We start from the raw sequence: 26718 nt of genomic DNA, 5'->3' as shown, positions 1-26718 counted from the left end.
CAGAAGTGAGATGCTGGCATGGGTGAGATCTGAGAGCAGTAGCAGTTCCTGCACTGGACGGGAAAGAGCAAGAAGCACCCCAGGAAGGATGGCCTCTGCCAGGAGTCGCTGAGGTCCCAGAGATAGGGCAGGGCTGCTTCCCTTGCCTCCTGACTCTGAGGCCTGAGGTCAGAGAGGAGGGCTGAGAGCTTACTTGCTTCAGGCCTCAGTTTCCTTCTCTGTAAAATGGGCATACTAAAACTAGCCCTGCATTCCCTCAGGGCTGCAGTGATGATCAGGTTCTTTGGACATTGTCCCCTCAACGTGGTCGTGGTCACGATGGACAGAGCATAATTCTGCTTCCTTCACGCAGTCCCACCCCCTCACACTGAGCAGGAGCGGGGCTTGCTTCCCAACACCGTCTCCTCTTCCCCTCTTCCCAGCCCCCAGCTGGCCTGGACTGTTATCTGGACTGGCTCTGCTTAGGCTGGTGCCCAGGAAGGCAGAGGGGTCTCCTTTCCACAGTCCCACCGGGATGCGGGGAACAGGCTGTTTTCTGGAGCACCCTCCTTCTCTCCAGATTCAGCTTTGGGGCCAGTCCCCAAACTGTTAGCCCTGGGTGCTGGGACTGGTTTTCCAGAGCTGAGCCCCAGGCAGGAGGGGCCGTGGCTCTTGGTGGGATAGGACTGGGGATGTGCTAGCAAGATGCTGGCATCCCAGCTTCTGCCTGGGTTGAGGGTGGGCTGTGAGGTCCCTAAAAGCCCTGCTGGTTGCGTGGAGTGGGCCGGGCTCCTGTCATCGCCCCTTGGCCTCAGTCTGGGCTTTCCGCGCTCACTCCAGAGTTTGTTTTTCTTTCTTTCTTTCCATTTTTTTTCTCTTCCTGTCTTAGCTGTGTGTTTTCCCAGAATTCTTATGGGAACAGGGTATTTTCCTGCCCCCCCCGCCCCTTCCCCTTGTCTGTCAGATTTCCTGTTTTACAAACTCGCTTTGAATCCAGGCCCAGGGCTGGTGGGAAGCAGAGCCTCAGGGGCCTCCCCAGCAGCATCCAAGGGCCTGGGTCACCCCGGGCTCCCTGGCCCTCCCCTTTCGCATGCCTGGCCTTTGGGACAGCTGGCAGGTGAATGCCGGGCACCCAGCCTGGAAGAGGTAACCCCTAAAGGAAGGAGACAGCAGTCTCCTAACGAGGCAGTGGCCCTTGACCTCTTTCAGAGCTGCTGAGCTGACTTCTTCCTCAGCCTGCCTGGGGTGCCCTACCCCGTGCTGCACCGGGGCCCATGCCACATCCAGGGAGCCAGACTCCTTTTCTGACTTCAGCTGCCTTAGTCTGTTGCTCTCATACACCTGCTCTGAGCAGCCTGGAATTGCTCTTTGAGTGGGCAGGGGCTGGGCTTTCTGCACCCCTCCAAAGCCTAACTGGGGGTGCACAGAGAGGGCATGCAGCAAGGTAGAACTGAACTGAGCTAGCAGACCGTGCCGCCCCCTGCCAGCTTTCCGCTGCTGGTGGGAGGCTGCAGCGCTGTCCTCACTAGCGGAGCACTTGCTGGTTCCTGCTGTGCTCCAGGCCTGTCATCTAAAGTCAAAGCACAAAGGACTCTTCCCAGCGCCATCCTCACGTTTTGCTGTAATGCTTATCATGACCTGCTTTGCTTTGGAGAGATCAGTGTACCCTCATGCTCCTCTGGGAGCCAGAGACCAAGGCCTCATGACCTGGTACCTCAGCAGAGCCTGACATGCAGTAGGAGCTCAGTAATTGCATGTTGCTTTGAAAAGAGCATCCAGATGGCAGGGCCCTTTCAGGGGACTTCTGAAAGTAGGGGTTGTGCACCTGCCACGTACACAGGCTGCAGCAGGCACAGTGAGGTCATTGGCTAGTTCAGGTTCAGCCAGGAAGCCTATCTGTGCCTTCACTTGCTCCCTCACCCGGGAGCCCTCACTGATACCTTGAGGCCCTGGCGGTGGACGGCCCTGAGACCCCTAGCACGTGTCCCCTGCCCCTTGGCCTGAGGTGGTGAGTGTGTGCATCCCTGTCGTCCCTCCCCTGTGCTCTGGGAGGGCATCCAACAGGCCAGCTTTGTCTCTGGGCCCTCAGCATGGGTCCAGCCTTGGGCCGATGCTCCATGAACCCCTGGGGAAAGGAGGAAGGGACCGAGCAGGCAGTGGGTCACAGGTGAGGCGGAGACGTGCAGTGCAGTGGGCCCTTGGGTAAAGGTCTAGGCCACATGTCTGCCAGGGCTGAGGAAGGCGAGATCCAGCCTTCCAAGGCTCTGTCTGGGCCCTTCCACATGGGCCTGGCTTACCTCCTGAGCTCCCAGCCTTCCTGCTTGGCCCACAACCCAGTGCTCAAGATGCCTGGGCCAAGATAGGGACAGCGAGGGGCCGGCCAGCCTCCTTCTTGGCTCCAGCAACCTTGGAGAGGAAGGTGGCTCTGGGGTGGGGACTGTGTTCTTCACGACCTTGGAGCAAAGGCAGCAGCCTCATGGCTTCTGGGAGTAACTGGGCAGGGCTGTGTCCTAGATTACCATCCCGAGGGGGAAGGACGGCTTCGGCTTCACCATCTGCTGCGACTCTCCGGTCCGAGTCCAGGCCGTGGATTCTGGTGAGTGAGTGTCTCGGGTGATGCCAGCCCGAGGCTCTGCAAACAAGATGTTGGAACTGGAAGGGGAGCCCTAAACTGGAGCAAAGTGTCCTGGTTTTTCAAAACGAGAAGAATAATATTTTTAAATGAGCACAGATGAAAGTGAGGTCTATGAAAATACACCTACTCTTTTTTTGTTTTGTTTTAATCAAAATGAAAATAGGTTTTTATATTTTGTTTCCCAATCATTTCAAACAGGAACTAAACCTATATTTTCAGTAATGGCTGCATGGGAAAATGAGAGTCATTTATGAACTCGATTTGGAACCAGTATTTTATCCTATTCCAGCCTGATTAGCACTTAAAAATAGTCATTCCCCCCCTATTTTTCACAAAGAAAAGACTTCTAGTCACAGAGTGAGCATCCAAAGTGGAGAAGCTGGGACATGGTGATCTGGGTGCCCCCCATTGCCTGTGAGCCTGGCAGCAAGGAAGGGTTCTCAAGGGGTGGGAGGCCCTGGGGAGGGAGGCGGGCCTGGCGGGGAGGTGGACAGCAGAGAGGTCAGCCAGTACTGGGTATGCGGGCAGGGAGGAAGTGAGGGCAAAGGGGAGCCTCCCTTCAAGGTCCCCGAGGTCGGCCCCTCATTCACAGATGAAGAAACAGAGGGGAGCGGTCCTTGTCCAAGGTCACTGTGGAAGCAAAGGACCCCGGGGCTTTTGAGGGGGTTCTGGGCTTTAGGAGCCCTTGAGTGGCTTTTCTTTGTCCCTGCAGGGGGCCCGGCAGAGCGGGCAGGGCTGCAGCAGCTGGACACGGTGCTGCAGCTGAACGAGAGGCCCGTGGAGCACTGGAAATGCGTGGAGCTGGCACACGAGATCCGGTGACAGGGGCGGCGGGCAGCCTGGGGCCTTGGGCTGAGGCGCACCTCCCCTCCCCAGACCTGGGCACACGCCTCGCCCGTCCCTCCTTCCCAGCTGTGAGCAATTCACTTTGCTCCTTGGGGAATCAGTTTCTTGGCCTGAAATTGGAAGGTTCATTCAGGTTCTGAGCAGTTTTGGATCCCAGAGCAGACAGCGGGGAAGAAGCTCTCAAACAGACCCTGTGGTTCCTGGTGCAGCTCCAGGGAGTCGCTCTCTACTTTAGCTCATTAGTTCTGCTACCTCAGAGCTAAGCCCTTGGTTTCCTAAGGATGCGTAGATGTTGCGAACATTTTCAATGGCACAATTAAACAGTTATTCTTTAAATTTTGGGGTCCCCTAAATTTCGACCCTCTGGGTTAAAGCCCTCGTGGCCCATTTTAGGTTTGCTTCTAGAATGACTGGATGAGGGGTTGTACACAGGCCGTGGCTTGCTTGGTCCTCCTTGATAATACTTTGTGTCAGTAGGCACATCACTAGTCGAGTTTGGTCTTCTCTCTTGTTTACTTGGCCTTGGCCTCAGTGTCCTTCCCAGCCTCTGCCAGTCAACTAGAGTCGACCTAAGGGACCCCTTTGCTGTCTCTACTTTACATGGCCTCTGCATCCCTTCCTGCTCTGGCACTGGGGCTTCCCTGCCCTCTTCCCCTCTCTTCCTCTCTGCCCCCGCAGGCCCCTACCGTGGCTGACTTCGGTCTCCCCCAGACTCAACTTCCCTTTGTGACTCCCCGCCTCCTCCAACTTCCAGGAGCTGCCCCAGCGAGATCATCCTGCTCGTGTGGCGCATGGTACCCCAGGTCAAGCCAGGGCCAGACGGTGGGGTCCTGCGGCGGGCGTCCTGCAAGTCGACCCATGACCTCCAGTCACCCCCCAACAAGCGGGAGAAGAACTGCACCCACGGGGCCCAGGCACGGCCAGAGCAGCGCCACAGCTGTCACCTGGTGTGTGACAGCTCGGATGGGCTGCTGCTCGGTGGCTGGGAGCGCTACACTGAGGTGACCAAGCGCGGGGGCCAGCACACCCTGCCTGCACTGTCCCGTGCCACTGCCCCCGCCGACTCCAACTACATCATCCTGGCCCCGCTGAACCCTGGGAGCCAGGTATGGACAGCTGGTTCAGGGGAGGTGAAGGGCATGGGTCCCTGAGTGAGGCCAGGAAGATGCGAAGACTCAAAATTGGGTTGTGAGGAGCCTGCCAGGGGCTTGGAGTGGGGAGCAGGGAAGTGGGCTACGTGTTAGCTCCAGCCTCTATAGGGCTGTCCTGTAGGGCTCTCCTGGGCAGAGACAGCAGGTGGGTCTTTGTGGCCTCAGGGCACAGATCCAGGGCCAGGGGAGGTCACACGGTAGAAGATTTCACCTCAAAAGAAGGAAGAGCTTTCTGCCAGTCTGCACTTACCCGCAGCGGAATGGGCTGCGTGGTAGGCAGCGAGCCTGTCATAGGTGCTGTAAGATGGCGTAATGGGATGTCGGCGTGTGTGCCCCAAGATATCGGTCCCAGGAGATACTCTGGGAGGAAAGTTTCCTGAGGTCAAATGAGTTTGAGAAACACCTTATACTCTCTTCCTCTTCTGGGAGATTCCCAATGCATATTAGCCTATTTGAGGCTCTGAGGGCATCTGCAGTGAAGAAGGTGGTTTACCCTTGTTTAACCGAGCATTTCTCAAACTCCCCTGACGGTGCACCCTTCGTGGCAGAGTTGTTAGCGTCCCAAGTGCCAGTGTTTCACAGAACACACTTTGGAACAAGCTGCTGTCAAGGAAGTTGGGGACTTGGCCAAGGGGTTAGACTTGATGACAGCTAAAGCCTCGTTCAACTCGAACATTCTGGAGGATTCTAGATTCTGTGATCCCTCCAGGCCCCCCTCTCAGCTCGTTAGCGGGACTGCTGTTTTGCCCTTGTGCCCTGAGGTGCTCCCCTCCTATCCCCAGGCCAGGGCTGAGCAGCCTGCCTGGTGGTCTGCCCCTTTCCTGGGGCTGAGGTAGTTCTCTGTCTTTCCCTCGCAGCTGCTGCGGCCTGTGTACCAGGAGGATGCCATCCCCGAAGGTGAGTCTCTCCTGCTGTGCCCTCTGAGCCCCGGAGAGAAGGCGAGGTTAGCTGCGGGGCCGGGCCCCACCTCCTCCTCTGAGTTGGGAGGCCTTCCCAGCAGAGTCAAGATCCTCCCCGCCCCCCCATTTTGACACAGACTCTGTCTCCTCTTGGGACCTTTTTCTCCCTCACTGAACCAGTGTCTTTCTTCCTTGGACCCTGAACTGAGGAGGAAGAGAGGGCATCTTCCCAGAGCAGTCTAACAGATGGTGTTCAGGACTCAGGCATTCAGCTGAGATTCAGCCAACGTTACTGAGCAACCAGTATATGTAAGGTGCTGAAGGCACTGTGGTCAGGCCAGCTTGGGAGGGAGGCACGGAATTTGGAGCTGGGAGGTTCCAAAGTGGAGTTGTGTGAGTTTGAGCAACTCATGTCCCCTCACTGAGCCTCAGTTTCTTTATCTATAAAACAGGGCTGATAATTCCCACTTCAGAGGGTTGTTGGGAGGATTGAAGGAGATAATGGTTTTGAGTAGCAGCCTGTTTACTGAGTGATGTTACACAGAAGTTAGCTGTCTTTGAATTGCACAGATGTCTCTGCTGTTTGAAGGGATTTTTCTCCTTTGTCCTTCAAATCCTGGCCTTATTTTTTAAGGGCCAGGGAGAGAAGCTGGGCTCAAAACCAGTTCCTTCTCCCAGGAAACCTGAGGTATCAGTGTTGCTGCTGGAGTTGGCTGGGCATTCCTTTAGGCCCTCTGCGCTGGCCTGAGTCTAGCTGGCTGGAGTCCAGGCGGTATCTGGAAGGTTGAGACCAGCCTTGCCTGGTGGTCCATGGTGCTGACCTTGGATATGCTTGAGCCCTTCCTTCTTTGACCTCCTTCTTTGTGAATGGCCTTTTCCCAACCACTTGCAGACTTGCTTCCTTGCTGTCCCCCTCTGTCAGTAGCATGAAGATGATGCTTGCTTAGAGCAGGCGCCCTTTGGAGGGAAAAGGGCTCCCATCAGGCTCAGAGTTGCGATGGAAGCCATCTTTATTCTCTCCAGGCTGGGGCATTTGGGTGTTAGGGCTTGGTCTGTTGGAAATGAATCTGTGTTCCTTCCGGAGAAAAGTCTGATGGTGATTCAACACTGAGTTTTAAGAAAGCTTTTAGTTGCTGCATCAGGTTAGAGTGGAGATGTCACTGCTAAATGGTGACCCCATTAAGGGCAGGGCCTAGGCCTGCTCACCTCCGTGTGTCTGATGCTGGTCCCAGGGTCTGACAGACAGCAGGTACTCAACAGAATTTTATTGGAGTGACTGACTGAAGGGGAGTGACTCTGGTTGCCTCCAAGGTTTGCAGACTGCTCATGGGGGAAGGGAGCTGGAGAGGTGTGTGGGTTGAGGCAGGCTGGTGTGGTTCCTTCTCGGCCGAGAGATGCCTCTTGGTGTCCTCCCAACTCGTGTCCACATTTTGGTTCCCCTCTGAGAATACAGTACTTAGTACACCAAGAAGGGCAGAGTCACGCAGGCTGTGGGAGAGGGACAATCAAGGAAATGCTGCTGCTGTTAATAACAGTGGTAACTTTTGAATGCATTATATTAAGAACTTGACCTGACTTCATTTATTCTTCATGATGATAATTATTTTGGTATCCAAGGACATCTTTGCTCTTTACCAGGGATCAACTGTTCCTAGCTCCTGGTCCGCGGGTTCAGAGGAAGGGGTGGAATTCAGGGTACAGATCTTCCCTTAAACGCACTCAGGGTTCTCCAGAGGCTAAAGCTGTTGCCAGGGTGCCGACTTCTGTCTCCTCCTCTGGCTGGGCTGCTCGGCCTCCTTGCAGGAGGGTGGGTGGGTTGAGCCAACCTGAATAGAATGGGGTCTGGTGCCCTTCTGGGGCCTGGGGTGCCTGCCCGCCTGTCGTCGGCGTGTTCTCCAGGGCTGCGGGTGCCCTTGGCATTGTCCCTTGCCCTGTGAAAGCAGCCCAGCCTCAGATTCGCCACGGCCGGGGGCGGGAGATGGCTGCCAGGGCTCACCTCGGAAGCAGGAGAAAAGCCGAGTAATTACTGTTTGGTCAGTGAAGCAGGTGTTTAAGGGGTGATATGGGGGTTTGGACCAGAGGGTGTAAGCGGTAGCAGGTGGGAAGTTAAGGAGTTTGCCTTCACAGAGCTCAGTAGCTGGGTTATAACTTGGACTGTTTTTAAAAAAAGATACTTCAAAAAACCAGTTTTGGAAAATCAAGCCCACGTGCTACACACTATCCAGGGTATGTGGAGATGGGGCACGAGGGCATGCCACTTAGGTTGGGTTGATTCCGCTTTGTACCAGTTACTGGCCAGATGACCTTGGGCAAGTCCCCCAGTCACTCCAGGCCTCAGTTGCCTTGTCTATAAAATGGGGCTGCTTCCCACCTGAAGGCAAAGGTGTATGTCAAGTGGCTTATTCATGACTCTCTAGGCCCAAGGCAAAGATTCTGTGACAGCCCTATGCAGCTAGGCTAGGGCAGGGAAGAAGTGGATTCCTTTAAAGGTCAGACTGGGGGCAGGCAAAGGCCCAGATTTTGGCATTAACAAAGTTTGGTCTACTTTGTTTAGTAGACAAGTTTGTTAAGTTTGCCTTGCTTGTCAGTCCTGTGTGGTTTTGCCTTCTCTGGTCTAGGCTCGGTTGTGTTAAATTAGACTGTCTAGTTCCAGACTGACCCTTTGATCCCTGTTCATGGTACAGTTTGTGGCGCAGCAGCCCTGTCCTAATGCCAGCCCTGACGGGTGGATTATTTGTTGTCTTGGGTTTATAATCCTCGTGCCCTCACACCCTGGTACCATTCACCAAACCATTTCCCATCGGGTCTCTCGTGTGCTCCCTCACCTGCCCTGGGGCAGGCAAGGCAGCAGTCTGTATTATCTCTGCTTTGCAGTGGAGAAAACTCTGGCTCAGAGGGGAAGGAACCTGGTCAGGGTTACACAGCCAGTGTCTGAGGAGGCCAGTGCTCAAGTTCAGGTGTCTTGTCCAGCTCAAATCCAGTGCAGAGCTTGAGAGCCAGGATGGGTTCTTTCAGCAAAGGGGCCAGTGCCTGGCAGCACAGAGCCCTCTGGGGCGGACGTCCGGGGCCAGAGCAGACAAGGAGCTGGGTAGGTACTTCCATGCATCTGCCCCCCGCCCCTGTCCTGGGCTCACGCTCTTTCTACTCTTCTCTAAGTGACTCCATGAAGAAGCAGGAAGTGGTTTAGGTTATTATGGTTTGAGTGCTGCCCCAAGATACTGCTGTGATCAGTGGTCACTTGTGTGTGTGGGTTGACTTGTTTTTCTCACCCTGCTCGGTGAGAAGGGGCATGGGGTGGGTAGAGGAGGCAAGTGTGAAACCTTCCGAGCTGAGTTTTTCCCTTGAGGATGTGGGCCACGCGTTGGTGGGGAGCTTCCCCGAGATGTAGCTGGGGTCAGGCCACCTGTTCACCCCCAGGCTGCCAGGACTGGGGGTGGTGGAAGGAGACCTGGGCCCCAGTGGGCTGCGCATGCAGGTCAGGGAGGGCTGATCAGTTGCCCACCTGACAGCAGGGACCCTCGGAGGGGGCCCAGGTGTGTGCAGAGTCTGAATGCCCTGGAGTTTGTCTCCTACCTGCTTGTGTCCAAGAATTCCTGACTTTTTAGCTACTCTGTGTTTTGCTCTTCTGCCCATTGGATGAGACATGATAAAGATGTGTATGCCACCCCCTTGTTCAGTGTGAGGTTGTGTGTCCTGCTGTGTCACCTTATAGAGGGACTCCCTGCAGCTCTCTTCCCTGGGGGTGATTCATTCTCTCTCTCTCTCTCTCTTCTCTCTCTCTCTTTCTCTCTCTCTCCCCCTTTTCTGATGAGAATAATTTGTGAGTTGATAGCCAAGCCGGGGAATACCTCCTGGCTGCGATGAAGCTTAGGATTCCCAGAGTCCCTGGAGTATCTGATTAACTTGCTTTCCCAAGTGGAGAAATCACAACAACAAAACCACGATAAGTTAGCAGCTCACTTTTATCACACACTTACCAGGTCCCAGGCATTATTCTAGGGGCTTTACTTGGAGCGTCTCATTTAATCCTCACAGCAACCCTATGAGCTTGGTACTGTAATTGCAGTGAGGAAACCAGGACTCTGAGGGGGGAAGTGAGTTTCTGGTGGTCACCAGGCTGGGGAGCAGCGGAGTGGGATTTGGGCGCAGCCCTCTGGCTCAGGACCGGTGCTCTTCCCCTGGAACTGGAGCGGCAGGTGCCACTCCTTACCCAGACTGACTCGGTGAGCCAGGCCGCTCCAGCTCCCTTGGCTAGTAGAAGGCAGACCCCCATACATCCTGAGAAAGCCCACTGTCTCTGCTACCACTGCAGAGACATGACCTCCAGTCCCTTTGTTCAAGGGACCTGGGAGGCAATGAAACGGGCCAGCAGTGCTGGCTGTGCACAGGGAGCAGTGGGAATGGGGACACGGGGGATCACACATGCTCTGCCACCCGGGACGCTCCATCTGATTGCTTGTTTGATGTGGGACTGTGGGCCCGGTGAGGTCAGATCTTCTGATTTTTCGAATCTGAGAGATTTTCTGATTTTTAAATGTACGAGGCCAAACCAATAGGTCTGATTCAGGTCCTGGGTCACCAGATGAGGAATGCTGCCTTTATCATTGCTGGCGGTTCCCAGCTCTGTCCTTGCTCCAGAGTTGCACATTAGTATCTCTCGCGGAGTGTGAGGGGATTCCTTCTGAGGTCTCCCTGTCTTCTCAGCACCTTGCTCAGGGCTGGCACATGGTAGCTGCTGTTGTTAATGGCCGTTAATGGACTGAGACTGTGTTCCCTGTTTCCGCAGAGGCATGCCTCTGTAGGGGGGATAGAAATGCCTCACGGTCCCCCATCTCTGTTCCACAGAATCAGGGAGTCCCAGTAAAGGGAAGTCTTACACGGGCCTGGGGAAGAAGTGTCGGCTGATGAAGACGGTGCAGACCATGAAGGGCCATGGGAACTACCAGAATTGCCCGGTCATGAGGCCGCACGCCCCACACTCAAGCTATGGCACCTACGTCACCCTGGCCCCCAAGGTCCTGGTGTTCCCCATCTTCGTTCAGGTGAGCCGATGGCGGGCCCCAAGGGCTCCCTCTGGAGAAGGTGAGAAAGAATAGGGTCCTTTACCCGGGGACTCAGAGATGGTACCTCGTTCCAGGACTGAGGACCCCCTTTTGGGAAAGACAAATAGCCTTAGGGGCTCAGGATTCCGGGGGTTACACTGAGGGAGCAGAGGTTTCCAGGAGGAGGAACAGGAGAGTGGGGGCAGGGAAGCTCAGCGACAAGCGGGTTCCCCTTCCCCCCACCTCCCCTCCCCCTCCCCCCCTCCCCCTCCCCTTTCTCTGGGGCCATTGCAGACACACTACAGCTGCTGGTTGTATTGTCACAGGGCCTGTGTGCTGAGGGTTCTGCTTCCTGGCTCCTCCAGTGCTTTGCTGTTTGGAGATGACCAAGGGAGAGAGCCTGGAAGTCTGGCATCTTGTCTGGCCATCAGACATCTTAGCAAACATGTCTGGCCAGTACTAGCTGGTGGCCTGAGATTATTTAGATCTCCCTTCCCCTGCTTTTCTCTCTTTTTCCTTCTCTTCCTCCCCATTTCCAAACCTTTATTTATTCTATCACCCAGATATAACCAATGTGAGCATTTAGATATCTTTCCTGTGCATATACATATTAAAAAAAAACCCAGACAGATCTTATTGTACGTTTTATATCCTCTTGCCTTTTTTAAACAAGAATTGCAGCATGAACATTTCCTACATCATTAAATCTTCTTTGAGACTGTGTCTTGTAGTGGTTGGACACTACTATATGGATGTACCATATTTATTTAACCAGTTCTCTATTCTGTTCAGACACTTGTGTTATGTCTACTCTTTTGCTATTGTAAATAACTCTGTGATGAAGATCCTCATGCGTGAATTGCCTCTCAGATTATTTTCCTTGGGGGAGATTCCGAGAAGCAAAATGACTGGGCTATGGGTCGTAAACATCTTAAAGGCTCTTTATGCATATTTTGACAAATTGCTTTCCAGAGAGACTCTTAGTTTATCCTCTCAACAGCAACCTGGAGGGGACATGGCCCCAAGAGCTTCATTTCTGACCATGCCTGCCTTCTCTGGTCTCCCTGGCATTCCATTCCGGGCCTGTCACTGGCCAGTGGATCTTAGAACTCATACTTTTATAGGACACTCACAACGCAACTCTGGCAGGTGATGCGCCTCTCCCCAGACAACTCCATGGGCAGGGTCTGCCCTTTGCCTTTCTCTTGGTCTCTTCTCTTTCTCGGGATGTAACCACAAAGGTCTTGGAACCCACGGGACTTATTTTTCATTTTCATTTTTAAATTTTTACAAAAAAAATTAGTTTTTAAAAGTTATAAAAAACTTTTGAGTTGTAAAATATATAAACCAAAAATGGCATAACACTTAAATGCAGAGTTTAACGGGTAATTATAAAGTGGACATCGACTAAGAGAAAGGACTAGACCATTGTCACCACTCCAGAGGCTGTGTATCTCTCTTCCTGATTACGATGCCCCCTCCGCCCGAGACATACCCACTAGCATAACTTTATGATAATCATTTCCTAGCTTTTCTTTAGTTTTACCACCGATATGTGCTTTCCTAAATGACTTCTTTTTGAATATTGCTTAAGGAAACCATATTTCATATCTTCTTTTGGGCCTTGCTTCTTTTGCCTCATGTTACTTGTAAGATCCATCTTGGTTGTTGTGAGTAGTTGACATTTGTTTTGTTATCTTTCTTCCAGCACCTTGCTTGGTGTCAGGTGCCCTGAAGCCATGTTATAAATGTGCATTCACAAGGACAAGCCCTGCTGGGTAGTCCAGAGCTGAGGGAGGTTTCTTCAGGCTGCACGGGGCCAGGGCTCCACCGTGGGTATGGGGCAGGGTCATGTGGTGGGGTGAGAGGTTTGGCTGAGACTTGGTCCCTGGGCACTGACAGCTGAGAAGGACTCAGTGAACTCAGGTGTGTTATGAATGTAGAGCAGGGACTGGCCTGGCCTTGAAGGGACTCAGGTGACCAAATCTGGCATGAGGCTCTCAGGATACTGCCAGAGGCATCCTGAGAGCCTGGGCCTGACAGCATGAACAGGACAGATGCGGGAATGTGGGGGCCAGGAGCGCCCAGGAGCTCAGTGCAGTGGGGGAGCTGGGGCGGGCTCGGGTGGTAGGGTCGGGGGCGGGGAGGATGGCAAAGGCCGACCATGTGGTTGGACTTCCTGCAGCTAGTGTGTGAGGGCTGGTGGGGAAGGTAGCAGCAGCAGTTCCGCCCAGGATGAGCGTCTCTGTCTTTCTGTTTCTGTCTGTGTATGAGGGGGCGTGTGGGCTCTTGGGGTGTTGGTGCAGGGCTAGCGGTTTTCTGTGGCTGGCTTTGGCAGGCTGCCTCCCCCTCCCCTCCCTCCTCTCCTCTCCCTCCTCTCCCTCCTCTCCCCATCCCCTCCCCTCCCCTCCCCTCCCCCTCCCTCTCCCCTCCCCCTCCCCTCCCCTCCCCTCCCCTCCCCTCCCTCCCCTCCCCTCCCCACCATCGCCACCAGGCCTCTTTGAACTGTCCTTTGTTTTCAGCCTTTAGATCTCTGTAACCCTGCCCGGACCCTCCTGTTGTCGGAGGAGCTGCTGCTGTATGAGGGGAGAAACAAGGCTGCCGAGGTAAGACACTCACATTTCCCAGGTGGGGTTTCTGGTGGGCTTCATTGGCCATCCTCCAGGCCCCTAACTTTCCTCTCTTCCTGATGGTCTCAGAATTGTACAATTGGGGTAGAAAAGGCCAGAAAAGGCCTCCATGCCCTCTTTACCGAATGGCTACCCAGCTTTTTTTGGGTATATTTCCAGTGATAGGGAACTCGCCACCTCTCAAAGCGATAGAGTGCATCTTTGATGGTTAGAGAGTTTTCCCAACGCCTAATGACGTTCCACTGTTTCTCCCATCTTCCTCTAAGGAGCAGGAGAGATGGCATTTCACCCCAGCTGTGATGAATGACTTTGTGGGTGAGAAGATAAAGCTGTTAGCCAAAGAGAATTTTAGAAGAGCACCCGTTACCTGGGCTTTTGGGTGTATATTAACCCAAATCCAAAATCCTCTTCTGAGGGATAAGTCTGTGATCTCTCTTTGGGCTCTAGCTCTGCCAACAGAGACCTGGGTGTGTAGGTCACGCTGCTTTTCCTGGGAGCTGGCCCTGGCTTATCCCTAACTGGGGGGATTTCACTCGCCCACACCATCCCCAGAGCTGGCCAGGTTCCGGCTCAGTCTCATGAGTTTAAATCTACTTGGGAACAGAAGTTGGAGCTCTGGGGTCTGACTGGGCTACCTGGGAGCCTTGAAGAGAGGGTAGGGGGCTTGCCTCCAATCAGGCCTTGATTCAGAGCTGGCAGCGTGGCTTGGCTGAGTTGAGTGGCAGCTTGGGGTGGTGGAAAGATCAGGAAACTTGGAGGCAGAAGGCATGTAGCCAGCTCTTGCTCCGCGGCTGGTTCACTTACGACTTCTTCCTTCTTCCTCAGTCTTCCCATCGGAACAGTGGGGGTGTGTGTGTGTTTGAGGCAGCAAGGGCAGGGTCTGAGGTCAGCTGATCTCTAAGGGCCCTTTCAGCCTCGGCATTCCGGGACATTTTGTGTAGTCATGACTAAAGCAGGCTGCTTTTGTTTTGTTTGTGAAACAAGCAGACCAGAACTCATATTTTCCAAATGAGCGTTGTCTTTCAGGGGCGCTCCCTGGGGAGACTGCAGGATTATTTCTACCACACTGGCGTTGCTTACCACATTTCTGGACCTCCTCTTCGGGAACTTTCTTAAGAACCTTGGCATAACTTCTGAATTGCCTCTGTGGGAGTAAAACTTCATCTGTTGCAGGGGATTTGGGTTTTAGGAACGAGAAGTCCTTTGCAGCTATGCTTGGTGAATAAGTGTGTGGTGGAGCTCAGTCAGGTAGCCAAAGGTCAGAAACTGAGGTGTAGCTATAAACTCACAAGACTCAGAAGGAGGCAGTTAGAAATGGCAGCCACTGTGGAATACATTCATATGTCTCAGTGTGCTCTTTTCTTCCGCTACTCACTCACCATTAAGCCTGCAAACCTTGAGCACTTTTTATTTATCCTCACTGTGCAAGTTTTCCATACTTGATCCCAGTTAACTCTCGCAGCTTCCCGAGGAGAGACGCGTTTGTCCCGACTCAGTAGATGAGGAAACTGAGGCTCCAGTGAGATTTACTAGGACCTGAGGGTCTCAAGACTCCTAAAAGATGGAGCCATGATTAGCACTTGGGATCTCTCTGGCTCAGCAGTTCTTTCCAGGATCCCATGCTGGCTCTGGTGTGTTTGTTTAAAAACAAAGTAACAAACACAAGCTGAAGCCAGGGCCTGATGATAGTTAAAATCTGTCCAAAAGCTCTTTGCCTAGTGGGTCTTTGGAGCCCTAGAACTAAGAGACCCCTTTTGACGGTTGAAAGAAATGATTTGAAGACAAGGAAAAATAATGCATTTCTTTTTCTTGAAATATGATATGAAGCAAATATGTGGCTCTTAGTAGCCTGTCGCGTTATTCAGGCCAAAAATATAAACCAATTCAAGAGGGGTTTGGAGAAGTTCAGAGAATCGCATCGTGGCTGGGCCCTCAGGAGCCGTCCATTCTAATTGCTTCCCTGTAACTTTCCAGCTGATTGTTCTCCAGCCTCTTGAGTCTGCTGAGGGAGCCCTCCCGGCAGTGGTTCTATTACCAGAGAGCCCTAAATTGTAGAAAGTTCTCCCTGGTGCTTGACAGAAATCTTTGTTCACGGAATGTTCCCCCTTGGCTCGGTGTCCCTTCTCTTCTCTGGGCATGCTCCGTGAGCTGATCCAATCCCACACCGTGAACTGCCCTCATCACACGCCCTCCCGGAAGTCACCAACTTGATTAACGTGCCCTGAGATCAAATCAGCGTTTTGGTACACCCTCATTTCTACATTCCAAGAATGGTTACTGAGCATCTACGATGGAGCCAGGCCCTGTGCTGGAGGTTCCAGCAGTCCTGTGGGGCACAAGACAGACATGCCCTCACTTTACACACTGACTCATTAAGTTTACCGTTTGCTCAGGCACCAAGGCCTTTGCTGCAAACCCTGCCCTCAGGCAAGATTCCTCCGTGGAAGCTTGGTTAGGACCACGTGGGATTAGTGATCCTTCAAGTCGCAAGGATTTCCTAACCAAGCGATTCCTCGACTCTTGAGCCTTTGGGAAAACAGATGTGTCCTTGGAACAAGTGTGGGGAAGACAGCTGGCGGCCCCCAGGGCCTGCTGTGGGAAGCAGAAGGTAACTGGGCTGTGGAGATGGGCGTCACTGCACTGCGGGCTGCTGTGGCTCCCGCGGGGAGCAAGGCCTGCAGGGTGCTGGTGAGACGAGAGGGGGGCCCACCTGCCCTCCTCTGGCACCCTCGCCTCTCTGCCCTGTCTCCCGCTGGGCGCCAGTTCTGTCCTTTCCCTGACCCGGCTTTTGGGGAAATTCTTCGTTCAGGCCTTAATCACTTCCTGTCTAGACCACATTCTCAGCTCTGGGAATCCGGGCTAGAGCAGCGACCTGGGTCTTTTCTCACCTTGCTCGTGCCTCTTCTCCACTTGCCATCCATCCAGCCCTCTCTGGGCCTGGGTTGTTTTTTGAATTTTTAGGCTCCTGACAGACTATCTCCTCTGACCCTTCCCCTGCCAGCTTCCCTGTGTGTCCAGAGACCACTTCCAGGTTTCCACTGGGTGGGTCAGGGGAACCTGAGGGTTTGTCTTGTGCTCGCCTAGTGTAGAGCTTTCTCCTTTCCACTCATTGGACGTTGAAGTCTTCTTCTCAGACAACCATCCCCTAAACTCCTTCTGAACTCTGAGATCATTTTCTTCCCTTCCCTTAACTTCATGTTTCTGTCTCCTTTGTTCCTCTTTTTCGGTCCCTGTTTGGATTCTTTCACATTCAGGGACGGGACAACTGTAGGCACATTGCTACCTCACCATATTGTGAGAGCTTTGCGGTCATCCAGACCTGGGCAATGGTCTCTGGCTGTGTAGCCTTGGAGAGGTCACTTAACCTCTCAGTGCTGTAGGGTCTTCACCTATACATGAGGGCAATGATGTTAGTTCAAGTGAGGATCCACTGAGCAGAAAGTAAGTGCTCAATAAATGGAGGCTTCTGTGGTCTATGTTGGGTCAGGGCTGTGATGGGAAGGGGTTTGGAGAGAGTCACTGCCAGGATGCCTTCCAGCCCAGGGTTCAGGAGCCCTTGTGTTTGGTCCCCGTTAGATAAGCCAGAGCCCCTGAATGCCTCCTGCTCAAGAATGCCCCCTATCGTCTCTGTGGCCCAGATTCCCTCAAACCTCTGTGTGCCACGTAGTCCTTTGAAAAACACTTATGTGTTTTCAAATTATAAAAGTAACAGATTCTCACTGCAAACTAATGCAAATTAAACAGAAATGTATAAAGTCAAGTCCCATTCACCACCGTGAAGACTGATGAGTATTTTAGGCATTAACAAATGTATAAATACAGACAGATTTACAGTTTGGTTTTACGAAGTTGGATTATATGCTAGGTATTTTTTGGACATTGCACTATTTTGATTTATGATGGACAGATTTCCATTTCTGCCCACATAGCTCTACTTTATTCTTTCAATAGTTGCATAAAATTCTACCACATGAAGGTAGCATAATTTAGTTTATCCATCCTCTCTTAATGGGTGTTTATGTTCTTTTTTAAAATTACAAAAATTTGTAATGCTGAGAACATCCCTACATGTTCATATTTATATGTCCTTGTAAGTATTTCTATAAGCTAGAGTCATAGAGGTGAAGTTGTTAGGTCATCTTTAACAGTCTGACAGCTAAATGTCAACATGTTGGCTTTTTAAACTTCGTCAACAATCCAGCACACACTCACTGTAGCCCTTCGTAGTGCATGCCGACCTTCCAGCGGACTCTTCTTACCCCAGATGAGATGAAATGTCAGATTTTGACACCTCAAAGGGAATTCCACAAAATTAATAATATTTTGTTTTCTTCGGAGAATCTAAAATAGGGTTTTTATTGCTTTTGACTAAAGGCCACCGCAGGATTTACAAAACAAAGAGCAGTGTAATCTTTACTGGCATTAGAGGATCAAGTGGATTTTTTTTAGCATAAAAATATGCTGAGCATGCCTGATGGTTTACCTATAATGTCTAAGAATATCTTTCTCTTTTATTTTTGGAACAGCTAGTGTATAAAAGAGATAAAAAGTTCTGTGCATGTCTGTGTTGGAGCATAAGTAACTGGCTTTTTCTTGAACTGATTGTGCATGAACGCAGTTAAAATTATCTACAAGGAATTTGGTAAGAATACTCACATTGCATGATGCTTCAAATTCACTGTCTATACAGACCTTGTGAAAGAAGCCTGTAGCGAGCTGGGCAGGGACGTTCCCCCCTGTTTGCACAGATGGAAAAAAACTGAGGCAGAGGGGATTCAGCAGACTTAACCAAGTTTTCACGGCTACTTAGTGGAACAGGTGCCTCGACTTCTGACACCAAGCCCAGTGCTCTTTCAGCCGGACATTTAGAGGAGAATGCAAGCAAATGTGGCACATCCTGCAGCTCAAGGGTGGCTCCAGGCCAAGGGCACTGGGCTGGAGATTCCAGAGGCGTTTGGTCAGAGAGGTGGGCCTGTGGGGTGTCGGGCTGTTGAGAGGCTGGCAGAGGCCGTCAGGAGGCATGGAGGATGAGGATGAGGGCTGATTTTTGTTCTGTTATTTTTTCCTACTGTGAGGAGTAGGCAAAAGGGCAGTCTTTTTTTTTTTTTTTTTTTTTTGCGGTACGTGGGCCTCTCACTGTTGTGGCCTCTCCCGTTGCTGAGCACAGGCTCCAGACGCGCAGGCCCAGCGGCCACAGCTCACGGGCCCAGCCGCTCCGCGGCATGCGGAATCCTCCCGGACCGGGGCACGAACCCATGTCCCCTGCATTGGCAGGTGGACTCTCAACCACTGCGCCACCAGGGAAGCCCCAAAAGGGCAGTCTTGACTGCAGGTCAGGTCTCTGCCCTTGGCTTAGGCCACGCTGAGCATCTGCTCCTGGTTATGCCCGAGATGATGGAGACTCGTTCCCTGGACTCCCAGGGGAGGCTGTGGCTTCTGGCCTCTGGGACAGCAGAACAGCGAGCTCTGTTTGCTCTCTCCCTGTGCAGGTGACGCTGTTTGCCTACTCTGACCTGCTGCTCTTCACCAAGGAGGATGAGCCAGGCCGCTGCAACGTCCTGAGGAACCCCCTCTACCTCCAGAGCGTGAAGCTGCAGGAAGGTGGGTGCATGCCCGAGGTGCCCTGGACTCCCTCTGCACTCTCCCTGAGTCCTCCTGCTCTGGGCAGCATGGATGGGATGTGTGCCCCTAGGTCTGGTTCTCAGACATTGACGTTCCAGTCTAGGCTGGCAGGCCCCCGTACACCCTGAGCTTTGCCGGGAGGCTTCTGTTCCAGTGAGGTTTCAGAGAGGCTTGGGAGTGGAGTGGGAAAAGCGCTGGCTTCAGACAGACCTGTGTTCAAATCTTGGCTCTCCCCTCACTACCTGTGTGACCTCAGGCAAGTTCCTCAACCTCTCTGAGCCTGTTTCCTCATGTGTAAGTGAGGACACCAGTAGTATCTCAGAAGGTTTTTGTGAAGATTAAATTAGGTCGTTTATGCAAAATGGCTGGCCCACACTGTGTGCCCAGGCAACACATCCGGGACAGGAGCACGTGGGAGGGTGAAGCGAGTCTCTACCCCACACTTGCCATGGTGCCTTCCCCTCCACTCGGGAATGGGAAACCAGCGGGAGTATCTGTCGAGTGGTTTGGTTTGGCGCCTGAGGTCTCTGCTGAAAGGGGCTCAATTTCCTCTCCCAGATTATGAAAACAACACCAGACCTGTTTGAGCATGGGTGACAGGGGCAGGGAGGAAAATATTACCCAGTGAAAGAATTCTGTTTTGACGGGTTTTGCTCCAGGAAAACTTCCTGCCTGTTTGCGAACCCAGCCTGCGTGCTCGGTGCCCCCGCTGTTCTTCCTCCTTAGAAACCCAGGCCGTGTGAGAACCTCCATTCTCGCAGCCCCACAGGAAGTCGCTTACAACTTCTCCTCCTCTGCCTCTGGCTTTCTCCTGCCCACTTCACGGCGGCCACTGAGGGGAAAAAGCAAGTCACCTTGCTTGCGGCCAGCCTCTCCTGCAGGGTGGGCTGGGCCTGACCAAGGTCATGGGGAGGAGCAGCCCTCTGAGCAAGTTCAGCTGAGATCCTGGCATTCCAAGGAGCCCCCCAGTACCTGCGGGAGTGGGGCGGGCAAGAGCTACAGTGACTCTGCCCTTGGCTTCCCCGCTGCCCGGCCCCTCCCTCTGTCCCTCACGCCCAGCTTCCCCTACACACCCATTCTCCCGTCCCTCCCACCCCTCTGCACACACATGCACTCACATGCCTGCCCACCCCCCAGCTCCCACTATCTAGGACCCAGTCAGATTTGAGGGGTGCTGGTGGGGGGCTGTGCTTAGTAATACAGGCTGATTGATTATAAGAACCATCACACAAGTCGGGCTCATCACACAAGTCTGGGGCCTGCAAGCCCAGGACCCTGGGCAGCTCAACCTCCTGCTGAAAGGAGGGAGGGGCAAGAGGGCTTTCAAACTGGCTGAGCATTGGGTGTGAGTTGGGAGCAACAGGGCAGCCAAAGGGCCGAGGGCAGTAGCTGGGGGCGTGAGGCCCTGGGCCGGCTTTGCTGCCGACGTGTGGTGTGGCTTCAGCTGCTCCTTTCTCCCTTTTCTGGGCTGCGGTTTTTCTGACTGTGAAACCAGGCTTGGGCAGTCCAGTGTGTTCCCTCCCAGACCTGACGTGCCCACATGGACCCCGAGGTTGCTCTGAGAAGCTGGACAGTGCTCATTTGTCTGGTCCCCACCCCTAGCCTGGGTGGGGGGAGTCTGCTGGGAATTGGTTGGATCTTCCCCTCCTGGAGGCCCCAACCTAAGGCTTGAAGTGAGAGGCAGGGTAAGCACCATCCTCCACTGGGTGGCGGCTGGTCAGGGTGGGTGGTGTGAGGTCTTGGGGCGTGGCAGAGAAACCTCCCGCGTGCCGGGTCGCATGTGAGCGCCAGCCTGTGCGGGCATGGCCTCCTGGGGCTGGAGACTGTGAGTGGCCAAGACCAGCACTGCTCAGGAGAGATAACCACAGCCCTTGGAGCCTATTGGGTTGGCACGTGAGGGTGTGTGTGTGTGTGTGTGTGTGTGTGTGTGTGTGCGCGCGCGCACATGCGCGTGCCTGTCCTGGCTGGCCGGGCAGTTGTTCTGGTGCGAACTGTCTTGCCTTTCTCCAGCAGTGTCAGTCAGCAAACACAGCGAGTGTGGCTTTCCATGGAGCCAGTGGGAGCGAAGGAAATGGCTCAGAGACACTGAGCACTCAAGGTGCACATTTCAATGCTTGGATGTCTTTTCAGGCACTTGTGGGGAGCCCTTGCCTCCTCCCCTGCCCCCGCTCCCTGAGACAGCCTTGGGGGTCCCAGGGTTTGCAGAAGTCCGGTGACCACCTCTCCAGCTGTCGGAGTTGGAGCCACAGGACCCGGTGTCCTGAGTCCTGGCGCCCGCACTCCTGCCCGCCTCCCCGTACCCCCAGAGACTTGCTGCAGCAGCAAGGGCCTGAGCGAGGCTTTTAAGAGATGCATTTGGGGCCTCAGCTGGAGCTTCTCTTGGCAGGATGGTCTTGATTAACATTGCTCATGACTCCTAAGGTTTCTTGTGTCTTTCAAATCAACATGTGCGGAAAGTTCATTTTGGGGCCGAGACGATGGTGAGCAAGGAGCACACCCGGCCTTTCCTGCAGGCTGGGGCTGGCGAGGGCAGTTCCCTGGCCGAGGAGGATCTGCCCCACCCAGGGACCAAGGACTCCCTTGTGTGACATGCCTGATGCGTGCTTGGCTCTGCTGGCCAAGCCTACTCCCAGGGCTGGGCACGGGCACAGAACATCGTGGGTGCCCAGTGACTGTTTGTTGGGTGAATGAGTGTAGGACCCAAGGGAGATGGGAAGCGTGGCCTCAGCTTGGGGGCTGGGGTGCACTCCTCCCTCAGGGCTCCCGGCTGGTGGCCACTTAAACCTTGCCCGCCCTCCTCCTGCCCAGCTTCCCCCGAGCTTCAGCAGGGCTTAATGGCAGTGTAATGGGAACAGGCGGAGAGCTGGCGCTAACAACTGGGACATCTCCGGTCCGCCGGGGCCCATTGTGGTCTCTTCCTGCCTCTGCCGCCCACTGGCTTTGCTGTTCTTTGTGTTTCTGCCTCCCGGGTGGCCAGTATCCCACCCACAGTGTGTCTTCCTGACCTGCTGTGGTCTCTCAGGATGGCCTGGAAATGTCCAGCTGATTCTTGGGTTCACCATCCACCCTGAGGAGCCCAGGCCACCCCATCTTGGAAACTCAGCTACTTAGGTCCTGGCTACTGGAACACTTGGAGTTAAATTTAGTCGGTTGACATTTTCTGAGCACCTCCTCAGAGCCCACCTCAGTGCTGGCCGCCAGGGTGAGAGCAGAGGAAGAGGCACATACATTCCCACCTCCGGAGCGCATGGCCAGGTGAAATGACAGATGAGAAAACCGGGAGAGGGACAGAAGTGTGACATAGTGGTCAGAACACAGGCTTTGGAGGCAGGCGGTCCTGGGTTCAAGTCTCAGCTCTGTCACTTGCCCACTGCATGCCTTCTGCAAGTTGTTTTCCTTCCCTGGGCCTCAGTTTCTGCATCTGGAAAATGGGGACAACAGCCCTCCTGGCCTGTCTCACAGGTGGGAAGGACTTGGTAACTGGTTGATTTGGGGATCTCAGACCAGGCTTGAGAGGGCTCTGGGAAAATGACAGAGGGGTCAGACCTGGGCCGGGAAGCCACCTCTGGGCTCCCCCCAGCCCATGACTGGGGATCACCCTTGCATAGCCCATGGTCCATGGCCCACATTCCTTGATGGGAAAGAGGGTTCACCCAGGAACCAAATGGCTCCTTGTTAAATTTCAAAATGGTGAAAGTGGTTGGAGTGTTGGATGGAAAGCCCGAATGTGTGCCACCTCACTGTCCCTTTTCCTTTACACCCGCCCCCATTTCCACACTCTGGAAAGTCCGGAGCCCAGTCCAGTGTTTTGGAAGGGTTTCTGGTGGAGCTGAGTTTTCTCTCCTGGGTCAGCCACGCTGCAGCCTCCTTTTCTGCAGCTGCAGCTCCTTACAGGCACCCTTGGCTCCTGAGCCTTGCTGTCCTTTTATGAGGCTCTGAGCCATGCTGAGCGCTGCCCCCATTCTGTCCTTCTCCCAAAGTGCTGCCAGCACAAGGCCATGACGTGGAGCAGATTGCAGTGAAGGTGTGCAGTAACGCAGGGGTGCGATGGTGGGGTGTCACGGCACGGAAAAGTTTCAAGGCGATCCGTCAGCGATCCCTCGCCACTGGGAATATGTCCTAGGCTGCATCCCCCAACCTTGGCCTCCTGTCTCCCTGAGGCTCCCATCTACCTGGCTTTCCCCTCCCTTCTAGAACCTTCTCTTCTCTCACTGCCAGCTTCTAAAACCCAAAATTCTGTTATTTTCTTTTTGTTTCTCCCTTGGCACTAAAGTCTGCTTCTGGAAAGTCAAGGAAACGTCCCAGTGTGTTTTCTTAAACAAAAGAAACCACCTCCCCTTGTCTCCACCCTCAGCAATGCAAGGAACTGGCAGAAGCTTTGAAATTAGAGGTTTCTTAAACACGATGGACTTCTTAGGCAGGGCTGCCCCCTGCCCCCCCCAACCCATCTCTAGGTGGGGAGAAGCAGAAGGATTTATTCTAATTCCACAGCAAACTCCCATTTACTTATGAGCTATTTTCATCTGGCTCTGGCTGACATCCCTGGCCTTAGGGATAGATTTGCTCAGGAAACTGCCCATATGCTTGCTCCGAGGGGGCCTGGCCTCCACCCATGTGAGGACCTCACTCACTACTTTTCTTAGGAATAGGCTTGACCCACCGTCTCTGTTTTTCCCTTGCCACCTTTACTTTGCAACACATTTTGGGTTTTTTTGACAATTTCTTTGATTCAAGTGTATGTTGAGGGTTCTGCGTTGAGCCCAGCACTAGTCCTGTTTCCTTGAGGGGACAGGTGGCTGGGTAGGGCCTACGTGGTGGGCATTTGAGAGGCAGGTGTGTAGTGGTTCGGAGCGTGAGCTCTGGGACCAGGCTTCCCGGGTGTAAATCTGGGTTCTTCCCCCTTCTACCTGAGGCATGTTACTCACCCCCTGTGCCTCCGTTTTCTCACATGAATCATGGATGATAATAACCCCTGCCTCATAGGGGTTGTTGTGAGTGTCGAGTTTATGCACATGAAACATTTGGCACTGGGTACTCTAAAGCCCTATGGCAGTTTAAGTGTTTGCCGTTATATGTGCTGTATGGTTGCTTCCCTCAAAAAGGATGACCTGCCTGGTGAGGTCGAATGCTTGAAATACGGGAAGTTCCTAACCAGCCCTGGCCTGTGCTCAGATGAGTGGCCCATGGGGAGTGCTGCCAGGTTCCGAGGAGCAGCCTGCAGCGGTCAGGGAAGGCCACCTGGAGGAGGAGGCGGGGCTTCCTCACAGTTGCCATCCCTTGAGCACAACTTGTGCTTCTCCATCTCCATGCCTTTGCCTGCGCTGTTCCCACCTCCCAGAGTGCCCTCTCTTCCCATCTTGAGTTCAAACTCAGAAGGGTCCCCCTTTTGTCAGGAAGCCTTCCCTGACAGCTGTGGGTCATCTCTTGGCTCTTGTGTTTCTGAAGCAGGCTGACCAAATCATCTTCCACCTTAGGGTAGGTATCCCGCCTCCGCTTCTCTGCTGGAGGAGTGGGGAGTGGCCGACAGGCCCTCCCAGCTGCCTCCCAGGTGGAGAGGGTTTGGTGAGTGTTTGAGTTTGGGATTCTAGACCAGGGGTGAGAAGGCTCTAGGAAAACACACTGAGGGGTTGGGCCTGGGCTGGGAAACCATCTCTGGACTCCACCCAGCCCGTGATTGGGGATCGCCCTGCATACCCCATGCATTCCTGGGTGGCTCCTTGTTGAATTTCAAAATGGAAAAGGCAGTTGGAGTGTTTAAAAGAAAACCCAAGTGTGTGCTGCCTCCGTGTCCCTCATCGCAGGGGGCATGGAAAGGAAGAGGCCTCCTGGGATGGATGACAGCTCCCTGTACCCCACTGCTTGATGCCCAGAGGGTGCTCCTGGCTACCTCTCACAGGGTGAGAGCTCAGTATTCCTTGGGTCAGGCTGACCTGGAGGCAAAGGCCTTACAGCTGTATCTCAACCTAATTAGATATTAAGTGGGCTTTCCTCCAGAGATTTCCCTTCCCCTTTCTTCCTCTTTTTACAGGAAGTACCACACACAGCCCTCTGGGTGAGACAGCTGGCTGTGCTTAAGCAAACAGTTGAGACTCTGTAACCAATTCTAAAGCAAGTCTTACTTTTTGTTCCCTCACAGGTTCTTCAGAAGACCTGAAATTCTGTGTGCTGTATCTAGCAGAGGTGAGTCCTTCCCCCTGAATCTGAGGAGAGAGATCTCTGTCCTGGTGCTTGAAGGAAGATGTTGGGCCAGGTTCTAGTGCAGGTTCTGATGCTGCCTCCACACCAACTCCTGCAGTGGTTCCGGGCAGGTCCAGAGTGGCAGTGTCCTGCTCTGTGGAATGGGAACAGCAACCCCTGCCCCTGTGTCTCTTACCTCTGTGTAGAAGAGCAGTGGCCATGAAGGTGCTAAGAGGGGACAGAAAGACACTGTGGTCTCCTGCTTAGGACTTCCTGGTCTCCAGCCCCTGCAGCGGGTCACAGTGAGGGTGTGGCCTGAGAGCCAGGCATCACCCTATTCATTTGGTAGTCCTTCCTCTAGAGAGTGCCCTGATTCTTATGCCCACCTCTTGCCTCCTCTCTTTCTAGAAGGTACCACCTATGTCCCCTCCTGCAGGGTCTTGTCAATATATCAAAAGGCCTGAAGGTAACTGTACCTTTACCCGGGCCAGATAATACAGGTGAAAGAAACCATCTAGCGCCGGTGTTTTGGGTTGGAGTGATACCCACTCAGTGTGATTGATGTTCCTCAATTCCTCAGACTGGTCATCTCAGTCTGATTAGAAGCTCAGCTAGACAGTATGCCTTTGCTGAGCAAAATGGGGGCAAACAGCTTATTGCTTGATATGGTTTGGGAGATAAAATATCATTACCAGGGGTTTAATCAAAGAGGGCCTTGGTGATGAAAAAGTTGAGAGCCACTGAGCCATACGAAGTTTTTCAATTTTCAGCACATTTTCTAATCCCAGCCTTGTACCTCTGCTCATATGAGTCTGCTACCAGTTCCAAGCAGGGATTTATTAGACCCATTCCTTCCCTCTGCTTCTGCTCGTTTGTCTTACTCAGTAACAGTCCTGGGAAACTGCCTATTCTGTGGGAGAATCTACACTGGCCACACGTTATGGGTGAGGCCTGGTCTGCACTGGCTGGCCAAGAGGAGTACACCATTTTGAGAAGGAATTTGCATGTTGTTTGTGATTGGAAAATCATTCCTTCAGTTCCTGGCTAAGATAGGAGGTGCAGGGCTTCAGGCGAGTCCCTTGGGTGAACACAGACCCCTGAGGACAAGACAGTTGATGAGAAGTTAGCTTCAGGGGACAGCAGGGAGTCCAAAGGACAGTGGACCTTGTCGGAGCTGAGCCGGGGACCCTGGCAGCCTAGAATGGCCACTCGAGGTCCAAGAAGGCATTGATGTCCTCCCCTGTGTCAGCATATCCCCACCAGGCACAGGAAGTAGCTGGTGGGGACCCTTCAGGGCCGGCGTGAGTTCATTTCCCCGGAGCCGAGCGAGCAGCTTAGGAGAAGCTGTGAGGCAGGCTGGGAAGAGTCAGAGCATTTACCTCCCCAGCCTCACCCATCTGGAATCCAGTTCTCTCCTGCGGGGCCTGAAATGAGGCTCCAGGTTCTTTAATGCCAAGACAGCTTCCTGCCAGGCTGGGGTTATTTTTCCCAGAGAAAAACACTTCTGCTCCTTGGTTTCCAGGGAGCTGTGACCTCCTACCCCTCCAAAGATTGATGAAGGGATATTGATCTGGGACCTTTTATTTCAGTAAAGTGTCAGGTGATCTGACCCCAAGGGGCTGGGTGTTTGAAGCTCACAGGCAGCTAGAAGCCCCTCTGTTCTCTTAATGGGCTGCTCTTTACGAGAGGCATGTCTGTATCACAGGGAAGACAAGATCCCTGCTTGCCCTGTGGCCT

The 26718-nt window shown here is 53.5% G+C and overlaps 1 protein-coding gene across 1 annotated transcript in view; it reads left to right on the top strand.

Annotated features, from left to right (window-relative positions):
* Nucleotides 1-26718, top strand: part of RGS3 (regulator of G protein signaling 3) — a gene marked incomplete at its 5' end in the record, with an annotated part of 126049 nt that overhangs the window by 35447 nt on the left and 63884 nt on the right. The window contains 13 exon segments of the mRNA XM_079706521.1: nt 2494-2575; nt 3327-3432; nt 4215-4566; nt 5469-5508; nt 10356-10552; nt 13075-13158; nt 18672-18783; nt 19531-19535; nt 19537-19575; nt 19578-19630; nt 19632-19659; nt 19661-19706; nt 24941-24984. Coding sequence (XP_079562647.1) covers nt 2494-2575; nt 3327-3432; nt 4215-4566; nt 5469-5508; nt 10356-10552; nt 13075-13158; nt 18672-18783; nt 19531-19535; nt 19537-19575; nt 19578-19630; nt 19632-19659; nt 19661-19706; nt 24941-24984 — 1188 coding nt within the window.

Source organism: Hyperoodon ampullatus (genome assembly GCF_949752795.1).
Source record: "Hyperoodon ampullatus genome assembly, chromosome: 6".
NCBI lineage: Eukaryota > Metazoa > Chordata > Mammalia > Artiodactyla > Ziphiidae > Hyperoodon > Hyperoodon ampullatus.
The sequence above is the reverse complement of the archived record's forward strand: the minus strand, read 5'-3'. Positions and strand labels throughout refer to the sequence as shown.